Raw genomic sequence first — 26,450 nt, 5'->3', positions numbered from 1 at the left:
GATGATTGAACCAGGGACCAGTGGCACGACAGCGACAAGCGCTACCGCTCCGCCACCGGGCGTCACTTAATTATATCAGTTGGGATCATTTTTAGACTCTAAATTTCATTTTTTGATCCGTCTTTTCATGACGCCAACATAAGTGGCATTCCCGTCTCAAGAAAATGATACCGACTAAAATTAGAATTGTCTGTACTTTCGATAATGATTACTTTTGATAACCATTTTAAAGTCAGTGGTCTCTAAGAACGACTATCAACGACTGTGGAACGGAGAGTGGTCGCTCCCGAGAGGTTTCACTGCGTAGCATTTGGCGAAATTGCCCTTAAATCTCGCCTTAAATAAACCTGAGGGTCAGCTATGCATGCTTTAAACTTACCAACTGGACGCAAATTACGAAAAAAAAAAAACATTTTTGTAAACATTTTGTTGAACCAACAAAACATGTTGGGTGTTGGAATTGCAAATCAAAACCAATAATAAATACTATTTGTCGAGATCTCAATATTGGAAATAAAAAAAATTTTAAGTCTAAAAATTTACATTAAATCCAATTAGAAAAACGTGTTTTCCTAAAAATTTCAAAATATTTCAGCTTAAAAATTTTTTTTAAAATTTTAAATTATTAGAAAAAATTGTCACAAATTGTCTAATTTAAGAACATGCTGAAAGATATTTTTAGAAGAAAAAAAAATCATGATTTATCTTGTTTTAGTTAGCTATGCGGGGTGCGACTGGACCTGTGGGTCTCACAGGACTTCCTGGACCTGTTGTAAGTTTTTTCTTTAAAAAGTAAATTTTTGTGACCATTTAAAAAGTAAATTTTTGTGATTTAGTGTGACCATTTTCTTATCATTGAATTTTTGCTTGTAATGTTTTGTAGGGGCCACCTGGTTTTCAGGGACCCAAAGGGGAACCAGGTGAACCTGGAGAAGAGGTGAGGAATTAGTTATTTACTAAATTATTTTTTATTTATATCGAATTACAATTTTCACTAATGAACTTTTAAATGTCTATTTTGATTTTAAAATCACCAGAAAACTTCTGACATGATTATTTTTCTTCGTTATCATCTGATAAGGGATTTAAATCTTGTTTTTTCCCAGCAGTTTGTAAATTTTCAAGGATTGGTTTGTGAATGACTCAGCATTGTTCACAGGCTCCCTATATTTCCAAACAAGCTCGTGTCCACCTTTTTCACTTTACACATTGCCATATTAAAGTTTTCCATGAAAATAACCGATTTTAATGGAAACTTTTATTACTTTTTATATAATACATAATTATGTTATTTTTTCCCTCGTTGTTTTTTCTAATTGTTGGTGTGATACTATTTCAGGGTCCCCGCGGCCTCCGTGGAATGATGGGACATCCAGGTAGAGCAGGTCGAAGGGTAAGTTGAGTAAGTAAATTCTGTCTAAAATAAAGAAAGTAAATTATATCATTTTTCTTAAGATTAAAATATTTATCTTACAAACTACACTATTCTTTAATCATTTTAATAGTTCGTATTTTGTGCATGAAACCATAAAAGTTTTTTAAAAAAAACGATGCAAAATGTTGACATTCACATAATTGCTTTCGTGAATGTCCTAGTACTTGTTAAACAACATTATTCATTTACAGTAGCAAATATCGCTATCTAGCATACTTGCTATCATATTTATGCACATATATTCATCACGCATGCTATCAAATTTATTTCCTTCTAACGGCGCGAATACATACTGAGTAGAAATATTTGCCGGTGTGAGTGAGAAAAAAATATTTATTAGCAACTATTACAGACATTAAAGCAAATTAACAACACGAATGTCAACATTCACTAAAGCAACTGCGCGATCTTAACTAAAGTAACAAACTGAATATCGACATTCACTGAAATAACTATGTAAAGGTCGACCTTCACTAAAGCAACAATGTGAATGTCGACATTCATTAAAGCAGTAATCTCATATCGACCTTTATCCAAGCAACTCTGAATGTCAACCTTCACTAAAGTAATTATCTAAATATCGGCTTCATTAAAGCAGCTATGTGAATGTCAGTATTCATTAAAGCAACTATGTGAATGTAAACATTCAGTCGTTTCAGCCCACATAGATTCGGTAGGCTAAAATAATATCTCTTCATTTAGTTTGGCGATCTAACTGTCATAAGTTGAGGATTAAAACACAAATTTTTTAAAACTCTTCAATCAGCTGCATCTAAAAGAAAAAATTATAATTAACTTAAAGAAATTGATATTTTTTAACCGTACAGTACAGTTAATTTCTTCCTTCTTCTTAACTAGATCACTACCACACTCTCTCTAAATAATCAGTCATTACTTCTCGCTTGCGCAATTAGTATAATTATGTGAAAGGAAAGAGATAACCCAACGAAAAGTGGTGCAAAATCTCCCTAATATAGAGATTTTGCATTCCTCTCGGTCTGGTTAAATTTTTCCTCCAGTTTAATAGGATCCACTCTGCGCAAGCAGAAGTACTAACTATCTCGTTTGAGACTGCTCAATGGTGATCTAAGTGGAAGGCAAGAGTAAAATGGATAGTGAAAAGGGCAAAAAAACTGTACTTACCTTTAACTCTCTGACAGCGCATTCCGACTATGGTTTAATCAGACTGAAGGATTTTTAAAAAAAATTTAAATCCTTTAGAAATACTCTATTGAAAATGACAACTAAATATTTCATTAATTATTATTGATTTCAAGTCTTTAACGGGTCACTTATTGTAATGATTTCAAACGTTTTGTGTTTCAACTCTTCTAACATACTCTGCAAATCAATAGACTAATAGCAACCATTTTGATTTAGATTACCTACAAAAGATACAAAAATAAAAAGACTGTTAAAACGTTTAGCATTTTTAAAACTCTGGGACTTAAAGCTGCACTATTTAATATTAACATTAGATGTATAACTGTTAGTTAACGCGTACTTGTTTTTTTTCTTTTAGGGTTCAGGTGGCAGAGATGGAGAAAGAGGATCACACGGACCTATCGGAGCTAAGGTACTCTTTGTTAAAAAACTATTTTAACGATTTTACTTCTTTGCATATCATAAAAAAAAACTGGATCAAGTTACTGTGTAAAGTACCGGCATTATTGGTGCATCATCCCTTAAAAATCCATTTTTACCGTAAAATACTTTATCATAAAATATTGTACTTTAATTTTCACATTAATATTCATCTAATTAGAATGATTCAGTGATTTTACGGTAATTATTACTGTAAAAATTGCGGTATATCAGATACTTTGTTCCGTTAAAAATGGATTTTACTGTAAAAAGTACCAGCATTTTAAGTACCGGTTCTTTTTACCGTTATATGATCTGGAATTTTTAATTGCTCAGCAAGTAAAGAAATTTCAGTCAAAGAATTTCATCTTTGTGTAATTAACTCTAAAGTAAGGAAGAAGATTCCAATGGTTTCAAAAGTATTAAGTTTACACGGTATATAATTAAACATTTCTGAAATATTGGCTCTACTATAAAATGATTAAATGAACCGTATATTCAATATGAAAGTAATAAGAAGTAAAACAAATTAATGAAAAGAGCTAGAGCAAACCTGAATAAGTAGGAAATATATTCAGAACTACGTAATAAATATGTAACTAATTGAATTAATATTAACTGATATATTAATTAAGTAAATAGGTAGGTACTTTATTTACGCCGCACTAGAGCTGCATTAAGGGCTATTGGCAACGGTCTGATGGGATACTTTCCCGAAGATGAACCGAAAACATGCCCATGGAAGTTCAATATTTGATCAAAAAATAACAGAACACAAACAAAATATGTACTACAAGTAATCTCATAATGATTAGAACATTAAACATGAAAAATTTAAGAGAAGTGTGGAACAAATTTAAGATAAAGCATTATTTGGTCAAAATTATTATTTAATCATCCCCTTGTTTTTAAGTTATTTGGTAGCCCGACGACCTGCGCACGAAGTCGAGCACTTTACGGTAGAACAGTTTAACGAGGATCGATACCGCACATAGAGGTAAACTACACAGGCTGATCAAAGTGGTCACCCACCCGCTTACTGACCGCAGATAGTGATGCTTGATTTCGATGTTCCACAGGGAACCGTGTCTTTACGATCAGTCCACTGCGGGACATATATTAATTAATTAATAATATTTAATCTTAATCAATTAATATTTAGTACTATTTAATGAATAATGTTTTATATTAATTAATTAATAATATTAATATTAATTAAATATGTAAATAAATGTATTTAAATATTGCCTTCTTGCGCTATTCTCATTCTTTTACCATTCCAATTTTTTTTAATTTCTCAAAAACCGTCATATGTCTTATCACATTATGATTCTTCATCAAATATACAATATTTATTTGTCCCGCAGTGGACTGATAGTTAAGACACGGTTCCCAGCAGATCACTAAAGACTAGCATCACTGACTGCGGTCAGTGTGCGGGAGGGTGACCACTTGCATCAGTCTGCGTAAGGACCGAGGGTGTGCGTTATGGGTCATCGTTAAACTGTTCTACCGTAAAGTGCTCGACTTCGCGTGAAGGTCGTCGGGCTACCGAAGCGGGACTACCATCCCCTTTGCAGAGGATCAAAATTGTGATGGCATGTCTTCGAATCGTCCTCAGGGATGTTTCCCAGACAGTCGCCAATAGCCCATTGTGCAGCTCTAGGGCGACGTAAATGAACTGCAACAACAACAACAATATTTATTTTTCTATTCTGTAATCAAATTAGTGTAGAAGTATGCTTGTAAATTTTGATTGTAGAAGTTACAGTCATTAAAGCATGATTATAATTAAAAATTTGTAATAAGACTAAAAACTGGCAAATACGTTTTGAGTACGCTAAAAATTTCAAACAGAACTTAGCTAACTGCCAATGAAACATTTGTTTCTTTTGACTGAAAAACGAGATAAAACAGACTGTATTTGCTATGACTGATTTCTTTCCGGATTAGAGTTTATTTCAATGTTGTGTATGAACGCGAAATAAATCGGGATATCTGTTAAACGGTTGACAGTTTATTTATTAATTTACAAATGAACCAACATCTATCATTCTTTCATAATATTTTTCAGATTAATAAAAAATGTGTTACTAATTGCGCTTAATTTGTTACGAATCAAGCAGTTTTAATTGCGCAAAACAGACAAAACGTGTTTCATTTTATGAATAGGATACATTACTTCAGTAAAAATTAACCAAAGAAATTTTTTAAGGTTTTTCTTTCTAAGTGTTTTTTAAAGTATCTATATTACTTTATTTAAAAAAAAACGAAAAAGAGGGAAAAAATGAGAATTTACTAAAAAAGGCAACAAATAAATACAACGAGAAAAAGAAATCTAAAGGAAGTCTTCATCAAAGAAGTGAGTAAAAGAATAAGCTAATTTTAACACCAAATATCTCTTATGTTCTAACAATTTAAACAGTATAAATGTACTGCATGCTTGAATGACGTGTATTTTTTAAATTTATTCCTGATTTTGAATACATATTGCATTTTAGGGAGAAATAGGATTGCCAGGAATGCCGGGACTGCCAGGAGAGAAAGGTGATAGGGTACGTAGTTTACTCATAGTTTTAATGGGATACCTGCAAGTGACGTAGTGTGGGTATCTCGATCCTGATTGGTTGTTGAAACGCAGCATTTGTTTAAGTTAGCAGCAACTGTTGCTATTCTTCTATTTCGATTCTATTCTATTTCGAGTAAGACAAGCTTGTCAAGTATCAATTTTTATGAATTAAAATACGTACAGTGAGACAAAAAAAAAATGTATTAAGTTAAGCTTATTCCAATCATTGCAAAATTCAGTAAATAATCCTTCTTTTTTACAGACTTCTACTGTGTTGTTTCAGCTTCAAATCTGGTAAAAATATGTTCGGGGATTTAATAATAAAATAAATAAATAAATAAAATTGCATACAAAGTAAGTGCATGCGTTCATGCAGCCTAAGTGAAAAATTTATATCTTCTATATTCCATGTAGTTTTTCGAAATGGATCTTCTGGGGAATGTAATAATAAAATTAATTAAAAAAAATAAAAATAAATAAATCAAAGTAAATAAATAAATTCAGATTTGGCAAAGCGTTCATGCAGCTTAAGTGCAATTACGTGATTTTTCGAAATGGGTCGTCTGGGGTATGTAACAATAAAATAAATAAATAAATAAAAATAATAAATTCAGATTTGGTAAAGTGTTTCTGCAGCATAAGTGCAAAATTTATATCTCCTATATTTTATGTAATTTTTCGAAATGGGTCTTCTGGGGAATGTAACAATAAAATAAAAATAAATAAAAAAATTCAGCTTTGGTAAAGTGTTCCTGCAGCATAAGTGCAAAATTTATATCTTCTATATTCTGTGTAATTTTTCGAAATGAGTCTTCTGGGGGATGTAACAATAAAATAAATAAAAATAAATAAATAAAACTAAATAAATAAATTCAGATTTGGTAAAGTGTTCCTGCAGCATAAGTGCAAAATTTATATCCTCCATTTTTTATATAATTTTTTGAAATGGGTCTTCTGGGGGATGTAACAATAAAGTAAAACTAAATAAATAAATTCAGATTTGGTAAAGTGTTCCTCAGCATAAGTGCAAAATTTATATCCTCTATTTTTTATATAATTTTTCGAAAGTGGTCTTCTGGGGGATGTAACAATAAAATAAAAATAAATAAATAAATTCAGATTTGGTAAAGTGTTCCTGCAGCATAAGTGCAAAATTTATATCCTCTATTTTTTATGTAATTTTTCGAAATGGGTCTTCTGGGGGACGTAACAATAAAATAAAACTAAATAAATAAATTCAGATTTGGCAAAGTGTTCTTGCAGCATAAGTCAAAATTTATATCTTCTATATTTTATGTAATTTTTCGAAATGGGTCTTCTGGGGGACGTAACAATAAAATAAAACTAAATAAATAAATTCAGATTTGGTAAAGTGTTCCTGCAACATAAGTGCAAAATTTATATCTTCTATAATCTACACAATTTTTTGAAATGAGTCTTCTGGGAGATGTAACAATAAAATAAATAAAAATAAATAAATAAAACTAAATAAATAAATTCAGATTTGGTAAAGTGTTCCTCATCATAAGTGCAAAATTTATATCTTCTACATTCCATGTAATTTTTTGAAATGGGTCTTCTGAGGGATGTAACAATCTATATTCTTTGTAATTTTTCGAAATGAGTCTTCTGGGGGATGTAACAATAAAATAAAACTAAATAAATAAATTCAGATTTGGTAAAGTGTTCCTGCAACATAAGTGCAAAATTTATATCTTCTATATTCTATACAATTTTTTGAAATGGGTCTTCTGGGGGATGTAACAATAAAATAAATAAATAAATAAGAATAAATAAATAAAACTAAATAAATAAATTCAGATTTGGTAAAGTGTTCCTGCAGTATAAGTGCAAAATTTATATCTTCTATATTCTATCAAATTTTTCGAACAGAAATAACATATTTATTTTGTTGATGAAGTCCTGTAATCAATTGATGTTTATTTTGTTCTACTTCTATTTTAATTTAATTACGATTCTCTAATCTCTTAATAAAATTGATTGTTAGTTGTTTGCATCTTAAAGGTTTTGAGATATAATTGGATGATAAATGTTTTCCAGGGATTTACAGGAGCACAAGGGGAGCCAGGACTGATTGGACATGATGGGCCGCAGGTGAGCACATAAAACATCTACTATGTGTAAAATATAATTTATACTAAAGGATGTTTGGCATACACTTTAGTTTTATCGCATCGTTTTTGTTGAAAAATTGATAAAATGTGAGAGTGATTTATTTTACTTCTCCGTTTGCTGCTAATATACTCTCGATATTTCGAACTTCGATAGCTCGAAAATTATGTCAAAAATATTTTTACCCTTGGCAATATATATCCACCTAATGTTAATTTAAATTCTTATGTCGAAGAGTTTCTTCTTAAAACCTTGAAATAGAAAATGAGTTTTTTCGGAAAAATCACAATTTAGGTTTATTGTAAACCAATTATTTTTCTTCTATTTAATGCATAATTATAGTTAGAATGCTTTTAAAAATAAAATGATCATTGCTGTAGTTAGACTTAGTCAACTATCATTACATACACATTTGTTTATAGTTTTTCTTATGTTTCGTGACTCTACTTTTTAGAGTAATATTTTAGAATATGTTTTTCTAATTTTTAGAACACATTTAGTTCTGAACTTGTTATCACGAAAACTCACTATCTCGCAATTCCCTTAGGATCCCTTTTGAGATATCGAGCTTTGAGAAATGAATGAGCTATTGAACTTTGAGATATCGAGAGTATACTGTATTGCAATTTTGCTTTTTAATGAGCTCAGGGACGATTACCTATTCCCTCGGCTTTGCGTGTATTTCTGAACTCAGGATTCCAATCGGGTACTCGGATTTTGCAACAGATAATGCATGCCGTGTGCTTATTATTTAAAGTCTTTAGGAAGCTGAATCAGTGTGAAGAATATTTCTTTTGTTGCTTTTAGAAGCGATGTGTTGATATATGAGAAAATTTTCTTCTGCTTCTTTAAAACCTAAAGTAAATAGCAGCTAAATTTTCTATTCTGTTCTTAGAAACAAGATAAACGTGAAAAAATCTTTCTTTTCAACGCACAAAAGAAATAAATGAAAAGAAATTTCTTTTTCTATTCTCAGAAACGAAGTGAATATGAAGAACATTTCTTTACGACCATCTGAAACGAAGTAAATGTTTGAAAATCTTTCTTTAATACTCTCAGAAAAGAAGTAAATGTTAGGAAATTTTCTTTAATACTCTCAGAAACGAAATAATTGTTCGAAAATTTTCTTCCTCACTCTCAGAAACGAAGTTTGTTAGGAAATATGCTTTTGTACTATCACAAACAAAGGAGAAGACATTTTCTTTAATACTCTCAGACACGAAGTAAATGCAGAGGAAACTTCTTTTAATACTCTTAGAAACGTAGTAAATGTTATGAAATATTCTTCCACAGTCTCATAAACAAAGTAAATGCTCGGAAATTTTCTTTAACACTATCAGAAACGAAGTAAATGTTAGGAAAGTTTCTTTAATACTCTCAGAAACGAAGTAAATGTGAGGAAATTTTCATTAATACTGACAAAAACGAAGTAAATGTTAGAAATCTTTTTCCACGGTCTCATAAACGAAGTAAATGTTGGCAAATTTATTTAATTACTTTCAGAAACGAAATAAATGCTAGGAATTTTTTTTTATACTCTCAGAAACGAAATAAATTTTCTTTAATACTCTCAGAATTGACGTCAATGTAGCATTACTACTCAGAGAAACTGCTACCCTCTGAATAAAGCATGAAAATTTCTGAGTTTAGGATCTTAAAATTTCTCAAATTAAAAACTGGAAGCTAAAAACTCACCAACTATTTAAAATAGCAGGTTGTTAAACTGATCAAGTTTAAAAATTAGTTATTCGAAAGTGAAAACGTTGACTGTTGAATGAATATAAATGGCAGACAAAATTTGTTATCAATAATGAATGTTTTATTTCAGGGTGAAGAAGGCCAGCCTGGTCCTCCTGGACTACCAGGGGATATGGTAAGCTTTTATGAAAATTATAGAGTAGGGTTTGGACAGTCTTTAGAAAATTTAATAAATAATACTGACTGACTGATACATTTCAAGCAGAGTACTTAACCCTGAGGATTATTCTCACCTTCCATTTAATTTATTTTAATTAAGGATAAGGAATAAGTAATACCTTTAATGTGACAAAAAAAAATTAAAAATTCCTTTTTATTGGCGTAAAGGCAAATACAAACATATAAATTACATTTTATTTTTAGATTTTGCTATCACTTTTAGAATTTTTAATAACCGTATGAACCATGTGATACAATTGATATAATACTTGAAAAAATGACAATTTTACAAGCCAGCACGTGTAGAATATTTTTTAGTTCTATTTATCATAATTTTAGCTAACGTTATTAAGTGTTAAAGTGTATCGCATGAAATTGATTGTAATCTGTAAAATATTTTAAAAATATTTATTGACAAGCAATTTTTTATTTCGAATATCATTATGGAGTGATTCCCACAGAAATATCTATTTTTTTATGAACATTATTTCATTTCGGCTTACTTTTAAATGAATATGGACGCATTCATCCATCTCCCTTCCCTCTAAGCCACCTCAGCCATCTCTAAATGCCCCCCTATTTTTGTCATGTATATTGCCTTCTTTCCGTTTCTTCTACCTTGTGTTGGTTGAAATTTCTCCCTGCTTATTCTTTATCGTCTATTTTTCTCATTGTCATTTTTAATTACCTGAGGAAGGGAGGCACGTCTTTTCCAAAGCGTGTAGTTGTAGTAGAGTAAATAACAATTCAAAAGTCTTGTTGAGAAATATACTTTTTTTCAGATATTAAAGAATATTTTACGTTTAAAATATACATCGTGACGATACAATAAGTTTGATTCTAAAACAAATAAAAATCTCAAAGAAAACTTGGTGTGCTTATGTCTCTACCACTGTTTAAAGCATTCATATTGTTGTTTTGTATCTGTACTCTGTTTAAAAATTATTTTTAAACATTTAATGTATTTTTTCCTCTAGGGCCCTAGAGGGTTTATAGGACCTAGAGGTTTTCCAGGATTACCTGGACCACCGGTAAGTATTTAAGCATGATCATATTCAACTTCAATCAAAGTATGAAATTGATTTAAACAACTTTTAAGATAAAAACTTTAAAATAATTAGTCGAACTGGAAAAGCGCAAAAAGCAGCTACAGCCAAATTAGTCAATATAACCAAATAAAAATGATAATATCAACGAATAAATTAATATCAAATCAGATTTAACAAATATATCGGACAATCACCAAAGCGACCATCCGATTGTAGACATTCACCGGTGAAAGTCGGCATTCGCTTGATTTCGGTTATATGCATGCATATAAGCCTATGCGTTCTCTATAAACTTGTACATACATTCAGACAAAATGTAGTTAAAATAGAAATACCCTTTTTGAAAAAATTCCGCAGTTTTCTGTATGACGTTAATTTCAGATTTGAAATTCTCACGCAAGAGTTTGGTAAAATCAAACATTTGTATAAATGCAACAAGCATTTGCTCCAAAACGCTATTATTGTTATACTGTACTTGAAAACCACTTATCTTCTTCTTTTAAAAAAATAATAATAATGATTTAAAAACAAATGGAAAAAAATCGCCATGGACAGGAGGCGTTGGAGGCTACGTGTGGTTGAGGCAGCCAATTCCTGTAAGGGGCTGTCGTGCTGAATAATGATAATAATAATAATGATTTATATTGATGTTTGTTAATTTTTCTTCTTCTATACTAAGCTACTTTATTCTACAGTAAAATTAAAGTAAGCAACAGTTAATTACTCCTTCATGTAATATCCCTCTGAAATTTTAATAACCAAAAACTGGCTTTATTTTCTTCCTTAGTTTTTCCATTATGGGGCCTCGGAACACAGCCAGGTTTTGGTTTAACCACTGACTACAGAAAGGCTCCAGTGTGTTAACAGACAGTGTATGTCCCCTGATGAAGTGCTGTTTCTACTAACATACATATCTTTAAAACTCTTATCTAACTTTAAACTTCTTATTTAAATTGTTCATAGTAACTTCATAATGATTAAAATTTCAGAGGGATGTTACATGAAGGAGTAATTAACTGTTGCTTACTTTAGTATAGGAAAAAAAAATTAACAAACATCTGCAGTGCCGTTCCTGGCGGGTATGCAGCGAATGCCCCGCACGCAGGCGCCCAATTTAAGGGGAGCCAAATTCATCAAAACTTATCATCAAAATTTAAGCATAGTATATAGGGGCGCACAAAATTATTCTTGCACGCAGGCGTTCGCCACCCCAGGAACGGCACTGAACATCTGTATAAATCATTATTGTTATTTTCATTAAAAAGAAGATAAGTACTTTTCAGGTACAGTAGAACAACAATAGAATTTTGGAGCAAATGTTTGATTTTACCTAACTCATGTGTGAGAATTTCAAATCTAAAATTAACGTTATACGGGAAACTACGGATTTTTTTCAAAATGGTATTTCTATTTTAGTTACATTTTTTATGAATGTACAAGTTTATAAAGAAGAACGAATAGGTTTATAAGCATATATATGATCGAAATCAAGCGAATGTCGACTATTACCGGTGAATTTAAAAAATAGTAAGAATATTGCATTTATAAGTATTTTTGTTTGCATACTGATTATTATTTACCTAACACTTCTCTTAAGTTCAAAAACTTTTTTTTATTTATGCAATAGGATTTTACTTTTTATCAACTGAAGTCGCTTCAAATACATTTTTCAGACTAACTTCAAAACAAGCAAACTTTTTCTACTCAAGTAAACTTACCACTTTTTAAAAATAAATATTTATATCAATAACTTAACAACCATAATGTTATTACAAGCTATGTCTAGTTGGTTTCTGAAATCAAGTGAATAGCAACCATGATTAACATAAAGTTGCTAGATTTGTGCTCTCTCTACACCTAAATCGCTTATAGAAGGTCGAAATTCGAATTGTTCTCAAAGCTCAAAGAAATTACTGCGGCTGGTAGTTTCCGATTTCGATGAAACGGAACTAATTTCTTAGCAGGGACCCTAATCTATAAAAAACTGTGGCAAAAGTAATTTAAAGAGATATTGCGATTATAAAAAATTAGATCGCCCATTAAAGATTTTTGCCATGATTTTTATAGATTTTAGAGGGTCCTGGCTAAAAAATTCGTTCTGTTTCTTCCAAAACGTGATAGGAAACTACCACCAGCGGTTTTCAATTTCTATGAGTTTCGAGAACAGTTCGAAATTTTGGCCTTCTGTGAGCAGGGGTGAAAGCGAGACGGAAAAGAGGAAAGGCTGGTAGTAAAACCATTTCAGTTATAGCTAGTTTTGGGGAGGAGTTTACTTATTCTTTTTTTAAATTTTTCAACAATTTTACTTTATCTTAGATTTCATTCATTTCATTTATTAACAGAAAATTGGGTACCTGGGCCGCGCAGCGGCCCCTATCCCATACATCATGAATTAAAAACATTGTGTGATAACATTTTGATTTTGCAACATTATGGTATGCAATGATATTTATCTTAGAAAAGAAGCAGTTTTATATATATGCCAGAATTATAAAAGAAATCTTGATAGTTACAGATATTTCATTTTTTTCGAAAAAAATGCTGGAATGAAATGTTTTACGTACCAGGTTTTTCTCTTTTCCGTCTTGCTATATAAGGGCTTTCACCCATGTTTATGAGTGAACGAGATTTGTGTGCATGCCACCGTGAATGACCAAAATCAAGAAAATGTAGACTTTCACCGGGGAATGTCAGCAATCAGATAGTCGCTTTGGTGAATGTCCAAAATATTTGTTATATACGATTTGATATTAATTTATTCGTTGATATTATAATAATTATTCGATATTTGAATAGCTTCTGAGGATATATTAGGAGAAACATCAGTGTTAAGAGTACCGGTTAAATGCATACTGGGCAGGGAGACTGAACCTTAAAAGAAACATTGATGTAGGGCATAGCAAGCAGTGGCAAACCTTAAAAAAACATTGATTGCAAGGCATACCGGGCAAATGTATATTGGACAGTGGTATTGAACTAGACCTTGCATATATTTCAGACATTTAGAAAAGAGATTATGTGATTGTCAACATTCATCTGTAGAAGTCAACAACCACCCATTTCGTACATTCACAGTAACATATATAACATTGTCTGCTCCATTGAATAAAACACTTAAGATAAAAAACATGACCTTTGCTTATCGCATTATAAATTAAAATGTATTATCACCTTTTTCCCACCACTCCCTACGTAGCAGATAAGTGAAGACAGTATTAACTCGCGTGAATTTAAACAAAAGTCCCAGTTAAGAATATACACTGGTGTGCAAAACTTAAGCAACAAGTGGTTTTTCGGATACAGATCCCCAACAAAGTATAAGATAGCCATGAAATTGCAGTATAATATGCACGTAATTCAGTAGAAAGATTATTTGTATGCAAATTTTAGAAATAAAGCGTCGTAGGTGATGTACGCAAACCTTGTGGGTCGGCGCGCGCAGGTCAAAACTGTGATAAAAGGATGAAGAGCACCGTAGTTAAAGACATTCGCTGCAAGTGCAAGTAATTTGTTTTGTGAAACATGTCTTCAAGAAATCATTTAGACGACTTTACTCGAGGAAGAATGATTGGGAAGCTTGAGGAGGGGCGTAGTGTGACCAGTGTCGCCGAAGAGTTCGGGATCAACAAAAGTGTTGTTTCTCGTGCTTGGAATGCCTTTAAAACTACTGGTACAGCTGTTCGGAAGGTTGGTGGTGGCCGTCCAAGGAAAACAACACCAAGAGATGACCGTTACATTGTCCTCCAGGCGAAAAGAAACCGTTTTCAGTCAGCGAGCGCCATATCTCAGCAACTGTGCACAGCCACAGGACGACAAGTATCAAGATTTACAGTGGCCAGACGCCTCCACAAAGGTGGCTTATTTGCTAGACGTCCTGAACGCTGCATACCTTTAAAAGTTAGCCATCGGCGGCACCGTTTAGAGTGGTGCAGAGAACACGAAACCTGGACACCTCATCAATGGAGTCGCGTCCTCTTCACAGATGAGAGTCGTTTTAGTGCTACAAGCGATTCTCAACGTCAGTTGATCTGGAGAGAGGTTGGAGCTCGATTTCATCCCAATAACATCGCGGAAAGAGATCGTTACGGTGGTCCTGGAGTTGTCGTCTGGGGTGGCATTATGTTGAACGGGCGGACTGAGCTTCAGATCTTCGACCGAGGTTCTGTAATTGGAGACCGCTACTGCAATGAGGTAATCCTACCCCATGTGCGTTGTTCCGAGGGGCCATTGGACCAGACTTCATTTCTATGGATGACAATGCCCGGCCACACCGTACTGCTAAGTCCCTCAAGAGCTACTGGAAAGTGAAGATATCACACGAATGGATTAGCGAGCTTACTCTCCAGATCTAAATCCCATAGAGCATGTGTGGGATGCATTAGGGAGACGTCTTGCGACACGACAGTATCCTCTTGGTAACACCCATCAGCTGAAAGATGCGTTAAAGGAGGAATGGAGACGTTTACCCCAAGAACTCCTGGATAATCTGGTGCTTAGCATGGAGAGATGATGCCAAGCAACAATTACAGTAAGGGGAGGGCATATCCCATACTAGGGAACATCTGCCAGTTGTACTTACGCTTCTTCAGGCAATCATGTGTAACGCCACTATATATCAAATAAACCCTTTTTTTTTTGTTCCATACCCTAGTTTAAGCTTTATATTCATTTCTGCGCCATTATTCTTCTACCATCGTTTAAGTATAAAATAATGTACATCATATTCAAATTTCATGTCAATCGGATGATTTCTTGTAGAGTTATGACAAAAAATGCACTTGTTGCTTAAGTTTTGCACACCAGTGTAGTATTAAATTGCAAAAAAATTGTAGTGTGCAAAGAGAAACCGATTGCAGATGTGAAATTTGCGACGTGAAATTATCTATTATCCGTTCAACCGAAGAAAAAAAAAGTTCCGTGTTTCTGTCACACGAATTCACGAGTCGCATTCTTCTCACATTTAAGTTAAGAAATGATATGAAATATCGCCTGCTTTATTTAGCTATCCATGTTCAGAATTCAGAAATGTCAATGAACAAAGATGAAAATGCAGATTCGTATTATATTTTAAAGGAAATTGTCTCACGTATTAATATTTATAGAAAATCATAAAGTGTCATTATTATTTTTGCGAAATACCTGGAAAATATGAACATTTAAGGGGATTTTTACTTTTAGGGAATTCCTGGTTCTGAAGGCTCACCGGGACCAAAAGGAAAAGAGGTAATATATAATTTATAGATTTTTTATTTTTAGATTATTGTTTTGAGATATTAGCGGCCAATACTTGTTACATTGAAAAACCGAAAACATTTTATTTAAAATTATCCAAACTAAAACGATAATATTTAGATAAACGAGGTAAAGTACAATTATGGTCTAAAGTTTTAGAGTTTATATATTTTTTGGAAGTAAAATATCGAAGTGATTTCATTTTACATGATTAGAAATGTGAAAAATTGGTTTAAAAAAGGGGAAATATTTGGTTTATGGGTAGAGAATATTATTATTTCAAAAGAAGTTATGGGGTTTTTGATTTTCATTTCGAACAATTTAAAAATATTTCTGCCGTTCTCAAGTTGGTTGTATAACAGCAAATGATGCATACGACGGGCTGTGGGTATTATTCCAAAAAAGTTTCGAAGAAACTATGAGCTGATAATCGATGGTTTTTGAATGCATGTGAAAAAGGTATTTACATGTAAAAAATTTGCATGTATGAAAATTTGCATGTTAAAAATGTATAAGCGAGTTTTGCTGACAATTGATCCAGAGGTGTTAGTGTAGACAAATTTTTGTAAAAATTTAGAACTTCTCTAAATGAATTAAGATCTATCTTCAGAAACTTTATACGCGTTAATTATCGAAAGAATTTTTAAAGTAGAACTAGGGAAAGGAAGCAGAGTAAACAAACTTTAAAATCTGCAGGTAGAACCAGTCATCATGTCTGAGGAATTTTGCTTAATCAATAAGTTTGAAGGCATAGCAAGGCAGTATCACGCATTTTATTAAGAAATTTCATAAAATTCTAGTATTATCTTAAATATATTGCCTTCTTAATTTTTGTAGGGCCCCGCTGGTCAACCTGGACAGCCTGGTCAAAGTGGAGCTGCTGGACCTATGGTAAGTTTACATGGCACTATCTTGAGCAGCTGCTTTTGTTTCTCTCTTACAAGAACTTCATGTTTGCTAATGTTCATCTTTAAGATACAAAACTAAGTTTCGTATTTCTGCTTACATTTAACTGCATGATACAAATAGAGGATACTCGAGATCTTCCCCAATATGTTAAAGATTGTGAATAATTTGGAGGTACAGCACCTCCTTGAAAAATTATATTCAGTGATCGTCCACTGAAAATTTTAAAACTTTTAGCTATGCAACAAAGAATACATTTTTAATGGAAATTTATATCGAGGATGTTAAATAATTGTCACCTTTCATACATACTTTTAGAATCCTTTGTCGAAAATGAAATTGTAAAAAGTGCATTCTTTAGGATCTCGAGTTAAAATTTAAGCCAGTAAAATAACTAAAACTTATAGAAATCTGACGAATTAATTGAGGAGGGTGGAGTAAAAAATATCAAAACCTGGTCAGAAAATCTTTATATACACTGCTCAAAACAATTAAAGGATATACAAACAAAGAATGAAGCTGATTTAAGTAAATTAAAAAAAAAGAAAAACAAGAAAATAACATTTAAAATAATCATGAGTTAAACAATAAAAGAGTTAAACGCCTATCAGCTAAACAATGAGAGAGTTAAACCTTCACCTCCTACATCAAAACGCCTCCACACGGTCTTTTATAAGTAGTCCGGGCAGACTATTTAAAAGGTAAAACAGTTGAGCACTTGAATCCAAATTCTATTTTAAAGTACTAACTAATCAAGTTTTTCAGAGTACCTATCCAGGAATGGATATCTGCTCTTTCATCTAAATTGAAGAATATGTGGTGGAAGGGAAGGGAGGTGCTGCGTTAACATTAAGTTAAATCTCAGAATGAACAATAATTAATAATCAAAAAATCAAGTCTGGGTTATACATAAAGATAAATCGACATAAAGATAAACATAATAAAAAGGGAACAAATTGAAGATAAAGATGAGGAAAAAATATTTACACTATTTGCAAAATTTATAAAAGTAATTGAGAGAAATCCATCATATATATTTGAGAATTGAATCTGTAGTGGTTGACAAGTGAATAAGGCAAACCAATAATATTCATAAATTAAACGAATTTTTAATCAAAAATTTTCTACCACTTTCTTATTTCTACTAGATTTTGTATAGAAGAGCTCTTTCGTAGACTGGTTTACCATCATAGTGGTCTGATCGTTCTACCTATAAAAAACCGTGTGGAGGCTTTCAGTTATAGGAGGCTTTGGTTAAACGCCTTTGACTTTAACAATAAAATAATTAAACACGTATGAGTTAAACAATAAAAAAGTTAAGCAATGAAAAAGTTAAGCAATGAAAAAGTTAAGCAATAAAAGACCTAAAGATCCGTGAGTTAAACAATGAAATAGTTAATTGCCTATGTGAGTTATTCCATAAAAGTATTAAACACCTATGAGTTAAATAATAAACGAGTTAAACACCTATGAGTTAAATTATAAAAAAGTTAAAAACCTTTGAGTTGAACAATAAAAGAATTAAACGCGTATGAATTAAACACTAAAATAGTTAAGCGCATATGAGTTAAGCAATAAAAGAATTAAATAACGAAGAGTGAAATAATAAAAGAGTTAAGCGCGTATGAGTTAAACAATTAAAGATATAAAGAATTAAACGCGTATGAGATGAACAGTAAAAAAGTTAAATGCCTGTGAGCTAAACAGTAAAACAGTTAAACGTATTTCTCACAAGGCGAAAAAAATCCGGTTATCATTAATACTATGCGGTCAAAAATAACGGCTTCTTTTGGTCAGAATGAGATATAAAAAGGGGAAATTTCCGTATTGTGTTCTGTGGCTTTATCGCCAAGTTTGGCAAATTCCAGGCATCGGCCATCGAGAAACTAAAAAAAGAAAAGAAAAAAACCAGAAAGAGACCAACTCGAAAGGTATAACTAACAGCCAACCCCAGGCAAACACATTTACACTTTTTTTTTTAATTTTAATTTTTCCAGTTTCAAAATCAATTTGGCGCCTTGGCGATTGTAGCTGGCGTGGCAGATCACGATACGGAAATATCCCTAATAAAAACGGGAAAGAATGACATTGACCAAGCTTCATTGGTTACTATTAATAATAACCGGCTAATGTGATAAATTATTCCCTTTAACTGGCTTTTTGGTTATTAATGTTATATCTAATAATATTATCATTATTTATGTTTAAATATATTAATATTGATCGGTTAGCCTATTAATAACCGACTTTTTAACATTGACCGTAACATACATACGATTAAGTATCACCTGAAACAAAACAAGGAGTGGTTACGACAAAAAAAGGGAAGCACGTACAAGAAGCAATGTTGTGAAGAACAAAAGAATGGAAGAAAAATGATTGATTACCCACATATCTTCTTAATTATTTCCGTAGCTAATCGCAGCAGCGGAAATGCCATAAGAGGAAGAAAAAAAACTTTTTAAAATGCATTCATTTAAGAAAAGCTTTAATTCTTCATAAAAATAATTTTACTCTTTGAGTGGTATATTAATAAAATTTTTTATGTTTTTAATAGAACTGGACGATGTATCGTAAAATATTGATATTTTTACTTGTCGCGATAACAATATTAAAAATTTCTTTTAAATACGATTCACATCAAAATGTAGAAAATTGTGATAGCTGCAAGGCGGTCACAGTTGGCAAAATGGTTGTTGTCTAATTTCTTTTGGAAAAGAAACTTTGTGTTTTCATCTTGGACATCTTTAATTGTTAATCCTGAACTGCTCGGTGCACAATCTTGCAGGCATATTTAAATGCAGTTCAGACACATTCTGTGTAAATTATTTTGATGACTGAATAGACATTGAACAGCCAAACGAGATCAATATTAACATTTTCGGATGTTAAAATAGTGTTTGATGGAGATTGTAAGCTGCATCATACAAACGCTTCGGATACCCAAGTTCATACATGAAATATAATTTGAAAGCTAAGCTTTTTTTCAGTTTTACATGAATAGGGAATGAATAATTTATATTGCGTGGCCGACAGTCTACGGTCTTGTGCAAGTTATTGGGTACGTTGGTTATGGAACCTTTTATCCCTAACTGGTGATCAACACCCAGTTCTCGTATTTGCATGAAAGGGTTTCGGAGAGTCACCATTCGTTCTTCGGCAGGGTTCAATTCTCTCAACCTGTTTGGTACTTGTGTGAGGGACGGGCTTCATGCTTGCGTTTACAAACGGAATCCTTTCGTTTTTCCGTTTGTGTGCAACGCTTAAGGTATTCCAGTCTACGCTCTTTGGCTTTTTCAGCCTCGGTAAGTTGAGGCTTTGGCATCGCTTTTTTCTTGCTTTAGCTCTAACTTTTGGGACCGTGTCAGTCAATCACCCTCTTTATTTGTGATATTCACCCGAATTAGTATTGAAAACGATCCAGTATGAACTGTAGGTTACAATTTCTGATTCTTAATTAGAACAATAAAAACAAAAATATCGTTCAAATGAGGAAATTCTCTTTCATTCACAACTCAAGAAGTATTTATGGGATCTCTGTGGTCCCACATATCAAAAATAAACTCGCCAACTAAATGCGTAACATAATTAAAAATGAAAAAAGGAAGTCTAAAAAAATAATCAAGAAGCAGCAGTCGCCATAGCAACGCATACGCACTGCTTATTATTACTCTTGATTATTGTAGTTGAAAAGTGAAGACGCCATAAAATCCAAACCAGCCAATGGGTAATAATAATAAGTCAAAACGAAAAAGTACTAAAAGTAGCTAAAACCACATTTATCTTATTTAAACAATTTAAAAAACTTACTAAATCGTTTAATTAAAGGATATTGTAAGTCTTGTAAAAGCAAATATAATCAGTATAATCAAGTTTTTTTTGCTTTATTAAATGGAAGATGAGAGTCACAAATGCAAATTTTTCTTATTTTCAAACTTTTCAATATGCAAATTTGGAGTTGAAGGTCAAAGGCTTAGAAGGACTTCGTGTTAATGGACAACAATTTTAGGCCAGATCGTACTAACTTGGTGAATGATTTCCTTTTGGAGGAAGGAAACATACGAATGGATTGGCCTGCGTGTTCTCCAGTAGAGCATCACACCTATATTAGATATTTTTACTACATTATTATTTTCACTGCTACAATTTTTTTACCATAAACTAGTTGCAAAATGAACGAATTTCTCTATTGAAAAATTTGCTGCGCCTGAAATTCATTTGAAAATGCAATTATATTGCATTTTTTAGTTGCGCTAAAAACTCATTAGTACAAGGAAAATTCTGCATCATTTTAAACGTATTGCAAGCGTTAGAATTCTACAGCAAAAGAAACTCTTGAAAGTTTTAAAACTCTACAAAGTCAGATACTCCATTACAAACGCTAAAGTTTTGTGGAACCAGAGACTCATTACAAATGTAAAAATTCTGCAGAGCTAGAAACTCCTTACGAATGTTAAAATTCTGCAGCACTAGAAACTTATTACAAACGTGAGATTTTAATCATAAAAACTCAATACAATTGTTAAAATTCTGCAGCTTTAGATACTCATAAGAAATTATAGAATTCCGCAGAATCAGAAATTCATTACAAATTATAAAAAAATAGAAATTCACTACAAAAACTGAGCCAGAAAATAATTACAAAATGTTATTACAATTTATTTAAAGTTCTACCACCATTTTTTGAAGAAAATAGCAAAAAGGCGATTTATTATCTTAAATGGAATCTCAATGGAACTATTATCTTAAATGGAACAATTGATTTAAATTTGCGTGATTTTATTGATGTTATTTCGAATGTTTTTAACATTATTTAAATTTGTTTCGTGTTCACAGGGTGTTCATTTGACTTAAGCTTGCAGGTTTATTTCAACTTTTATAATATGAAGGGTTTCGTACGAAACAGATATGAGCTGCATTTTCAACCTCTTTAGACTCCTTAGAAAAATTTAAAAAAAAGTAATAGCAAAATGTTAAATTATCCCTTACTGGTTAAGTAATCACGTAAAGAAAATTGTAGTAAAGCAAATATGTAGTTTAAATTCAATATTCCATTGGATGATTTGGGAACTAAATATTACACTCAGTTGGAAATTTACGACCGTTTTCCTTCAAAATTTTATTTTCTGTCGGCTTTATCACTATCTCTATGTAAAGTTCTTATTATTTTTAAATTTATATTAACCTTTTGCTATGGTATTTAGATTATACATTGTTAGCATACTGGAAAAAAATCATTTCAGTTAGATGAGCATAATTTATTGAGTAATAATTTAAGAAGTAACGTAATATTTGGGTAATGATTTAAGAAGTAAATACGCTATTAGCATAATACGTTGAATAATGATTTAAGAAGTAAAAATGCTATAAACATAATATGTTGGTTAAATATTTAAGAAGTAAATATGATATTAGCATAATATGTTTAATAATGATTTAAGAACTCAATAGGCTATTAGCATAACATGTTGGGTAATAATTTAAGAAGTAAATAACTATTATCATAACATGTTGGGTAATGATTTAAGTGTAACAAATAATTTTGATTTTTATATATTTCCTCAATATTTAGTGAACCACATTGTTCAAAACTATAAGATAAATATGATTATTTTTAGTGCGATCAGAGTGACGGCTGGAACTGTATAAATGTTTGATGGCCTAGGGTAGACATATGGCCACAGGGGGTTTATTATTATTTTGATGATTTTTATTTTTTAATTTTTTAGGGTCCACCAGGGCCTCAAGGACCTTTAGGGCCACAAGGCCTAACGGTAAGTGCATTTTATTTAAATAGAATTAAAATTTATAATTACTACTGGCATCGACGCAATGCTATTATTATTATTTTATACATAAATCCATCTTCAGTTTATATTTCTATTATAAAATTGTTAATGAGCTTTTATAAATTATTCTCAAAAATTATAAACGAACAAAAAGTAATAAAAAATTAATAAATTTTTTATAATTTATAATATTGATTTCTTATTATTATAGATTTTCTTTAAAAAAATTCATTAATTATTTATACATTTTTTTAAAAAATGCATAAATTTTATTCAGTTATAAAAAAAATTTATGAATAAATTTTTATTCATTTTTTTTTGCAGGGGCCGAGAGGGAAACCAGGCCTTCCTGGCTTAGCTGGAGCGGATGGTTTACCGGTAAGATTTAATAATTATTTTAGCCACGTAATTGCCCATAACACTCAAAATGTAATAGCAAGTTTCTTAGTGTGTTGTAAAGTTAATGCTTCAAGACTCCGTCAGTCACCGTGGATGATTTTCTAAGTGGTAGTGAATTAAAAATTGAATAAAAAATGTAAGCATTTTTTTAAAAATTTACCAGAGCTAACCGTCACGTAAGCATACATTTTAATTATTTATCTTTTCGTACAATTAAATATTCAATCCGAAGTATTCAATATAAAGTATTTGTATCCGCACGGTTTTGTAGCTCTTTACGGTTCTCCTTCCACACACACACTCACTCTCTATGTCACATGTTTTTCTAGATGGCGCTTCGAAACTGTGCGGATACAGTATTCAATTAAATTATTATTAAATTTTTGTATTTAATTGAGTGTATCACAGAAATAATTTTTTTCGAAATTTAAAATTTCAAGTCAATAAAAAGTTGACATTGTGGTCAGTGATCACATGAAATGTTACTTAGATAAAGCAAAAACATAAAACTTATCTTAGTTTTTAAGTAAAAAAAATTTAAAGTAACAATACAAAAAATTATACATGAAATGCAACATTTAGGTTACCCGGAATCAACTTTTTAATAATGTAATTTTTATTTAGAGTTAGAATTACATTTTCAATTTGCAGGTCAAATTTTTATATAAATACCGCTTGACCTAATTGTTGCATTTTATACATAAGGTTTCACTGTTACTTAACATTCTAAAATTACTTGAAAATTAAACTTTTATTTTATTTTTACGATTTTTTAAAGACAAATCTTTATTTTTTTGACACTAAAATTTGATTTTGACCTTTTTGGGTCACCTAGATAAATTTCTATTTGGCTAAAAACTTTTTTAGCAATTATTCGATCACTCTAACAACTTTTTATTTATATAACATTTCGAACTATAGAAAAAGAGTTTTCGTGGAATACTTGTTTTAAAAACCGTCATTGAACAGGCGACCAAACATTCAGTTCACGACTACCAATGTTCAATTCCGTACCTTGTAATTTTGAACCCAATCCAGAAGACAAGGAAACTTCTGGATCAAGCATTGATAGAACTTTGACATCGAAAGACTTTTTGATGAAACTAATCTGTCTTTGCGTTACATGAGGAGGAAAACCACGGAAACCTTTCATGGTTAGCCGGATGGCAAGGGGATTCTAACCCATGATCCCTATACCACTGACGTTGGTGCTGTGCTTACTTATCAGAAATATCCAGTACAAGTGCATTCATCTGCATTAATTATCGGAATGTATTATTTCTAAAATATCATACCAATCAATGAGGATTTACGGATCAACGGGCTCGCAAGAGTGATTAAACTGGTAATTAGAGGTAGCTAATTTTTAATGAATTTATTATAATAGTTATTTATAATCATTGATTACACCCATCGAAAGGTTTTTTCCCCTGCTCTTTTTGAGAGTGAAATTAAATTATAGTTGGGCTTTAAATAAATTATTAGCAATTTATATGTTTTGTGTAAATGGATACTTTAAAACGTGTTTTTCGATTTATTTGTTTTATGTAAATGGATACTTAGAAACATGTTTTTCGATTTATTTTTTTATGCAAATGGATATTTAAAAACATGTTTTTTAGGGTTTATCTGGTGAACCTGGAATTCCTGGAGCCAAAGGAGATCCAGTAAGTAATTTTCTTTTGCCTTGGTTTTCGGTGCGTGTAACCTACAACCCTAACTTAACTAGTAAAAAAGTAGTCATTTAAACTACTTGGGTGGTTATAAAGTATTGATAATTTAATCGAAAATTCGAATGAACTTCTCCTTTTGTATCATAAATATTAAAGTAATTTTTTTTTCAGGGTGGTCCTGGACCACAGGGACCCATGGGATTTCCCGGACAAAGAGGTGTTAAGGTAAGTGCCTTGCTGATTTTCTTTCCAATTTTTTGTATGATTAACAATCAATGTTTATACGCTTTTAATATAAAAACGAAAACAAATGTCAACAATAAACAAAACATTTGTTATTTATTTGAATCCATAGATATCTATCAATATAAATATCGATACATAATATTATCTAAACATATTATAATGTTTTTCCCCTAGATTATGAAGAATAATTTGCTGTTTTTCCGAAGATTATAATGAATAATTTAATGTCTTTTTATCAGATTGTGAAAAAATTGCAAAGTTTTACTTTAAGAGTATGGAGTATAATTTAAATTTTCCCCATACGATAATGAAGAATAATGTAAATTTTTTTGCTAACATTAACATCAAGTAATGGTACGTTTTTCTTAAGAATACAAAGAGGAACAATTTGATATATTTCCTACGATTATGAAGTACAGTGTCATGTTTTTTCTATGATTGTAAAGAGTAATTCAAGAATTATTTTGTTTATAAAAAATTAAAAAAATATATATTAATTATTCAACATCTGAACTATATTTTTAGGGGGACCAGGGAGTGAGAGGATCTGCTGGTGAAAAAGGAGAAAAGGTAAAAATTAATTTTAAAAATTCTTTCTTTTACATATATGGTTATACTTTTACTTATCTTTCCGCAATGTTAGTACTTATGTTTATGCTTACATTTCTAGTTTCGAGATTAGAAAAAAAAATTTCTTTTTATTCTCTAAGTGAAATTATTTTAATCTCTATTATTCAAGAATAGGGTACAACTGTTCCGAAAAAATAAAATACTTGTAATGAAAAAAAACAAAAATTATTTCATTTTTAATAATTCTTCAAGAAAAATTAACTGTTTCGACAACTGCTCCGGCCATACTAAATTTAAATTCGGAAAACTATAAACTAAAATTTTCAAATATTTTACGTACATTTTAAATGGTGTTGCATGACTTAATAGCAATAAAGTGGTAGATATAAACCTTTGAATTATTCAAAAATAGTGGTGGGTATGAACCAAATAAATTGAATTTACAAAAATCACACATTGATGAGCTACCACTCGAAAATATTTATTTGCTATCCGAAGCAAATTGGCATCTCGGTGTATGTATATATATATATATTGGTAATAATAGTCACGAATAATTTAAAAATGATAAATATAGTCTTATTTTGGCCTAAATTAATACAAAATAATGTAAAAAGTATGGAAAATATGTTTATGCGTTTCTGAAAATATTTATATTTTACTTATTCAAATTTTTTTTTAAAATAAAACTTCTGTAGTTTAGAACAGATAGACAACGTCGCCTTAAAAACAGCAGAAACGCCATTATCATTTGGTTGTTCGAGGCCTTTAGAACCCGTGAGGATCTTTAAACTCTCCATCACGTGACGATTAGTTTTGAGGAAGTTTCAATCATGAATTAAAAACCGTATAAACGCTAATGTTCCATTTTAAAACGAGAGGCTTTTACAAAATGTTGAAGACTGATAACCCCAATCTTTCTCTCTTAATATTTACAATAGACAGACA

General features: G+C 31.2%; 1 protein-coding gene across 1 annotated transcript in view; it reads left to right on the top strand.

The window, feature by feature from the left end:
• The window catches only part of LOC107443413 (collagen alpha-1(XI) chain), a gene marked incomplete at its 3' end in the record, with an annotated part of 90,909 nt that overhangs the window by 29,265 nt on the left and 35,194 nt on the right, over window positions 1–26,450 (top strand). Inside the window, 15 exon segments of the mRNA XM_071181930.1 lie at window positions 716–772; window positions 884–937; window positions 1,340–1,393; window positions 2,958–3,011; window positions 5,521–5,574; window positions 7,650–7,703; window positions 9,550–9,594; window positions 10,616–10,669; window positions 15,866–15,910; window positions 16,757–16,810; window positions 22,555–22,599; window positions 22,939–22,992; window positions 24,636–24,680; window positions 24,858–24,911; window positions 25,458–25,502. Coding sequence (XP_071038031.1) covers window positions 716–772; window positions 884–937; window positions 1,340–1,393; window positions 2,958–3,011; window positions 5,521–5,574; window positions 7,650–7,703; window positions 9,550–9,594; window positions 10,616–10,669; window positions 15,866–15,910; window positions 16,757–16,810; window positions 22,555–22,599; window positions 22,939–22,992; window positions 24,636–24,680; window positions 24,858–24,911; window positions 25,458–25,502 — 768 coding nt within the window.

This window comes from Parasteatoda tepidariorum, chromosome 6, assembly GCF_043381705.1.
Source record: "Parasteatoda tepidariorum isolate YZ-2023 chromosome 6, CAS_Ptep_4.0, whole genome shotgun sequence".
In the NCBI taxonomy this organism is placed as follows: domain Eukaryota; kingdom Metazoa; phylum Arthropoda; class Arachnida; order Araneae; family Theridiidae; genus Parasteatoda; species Parasteatoda tepidariorum.
This window is presented reverse-complemented; position numbering and strand designations above follow the sequence as displayed.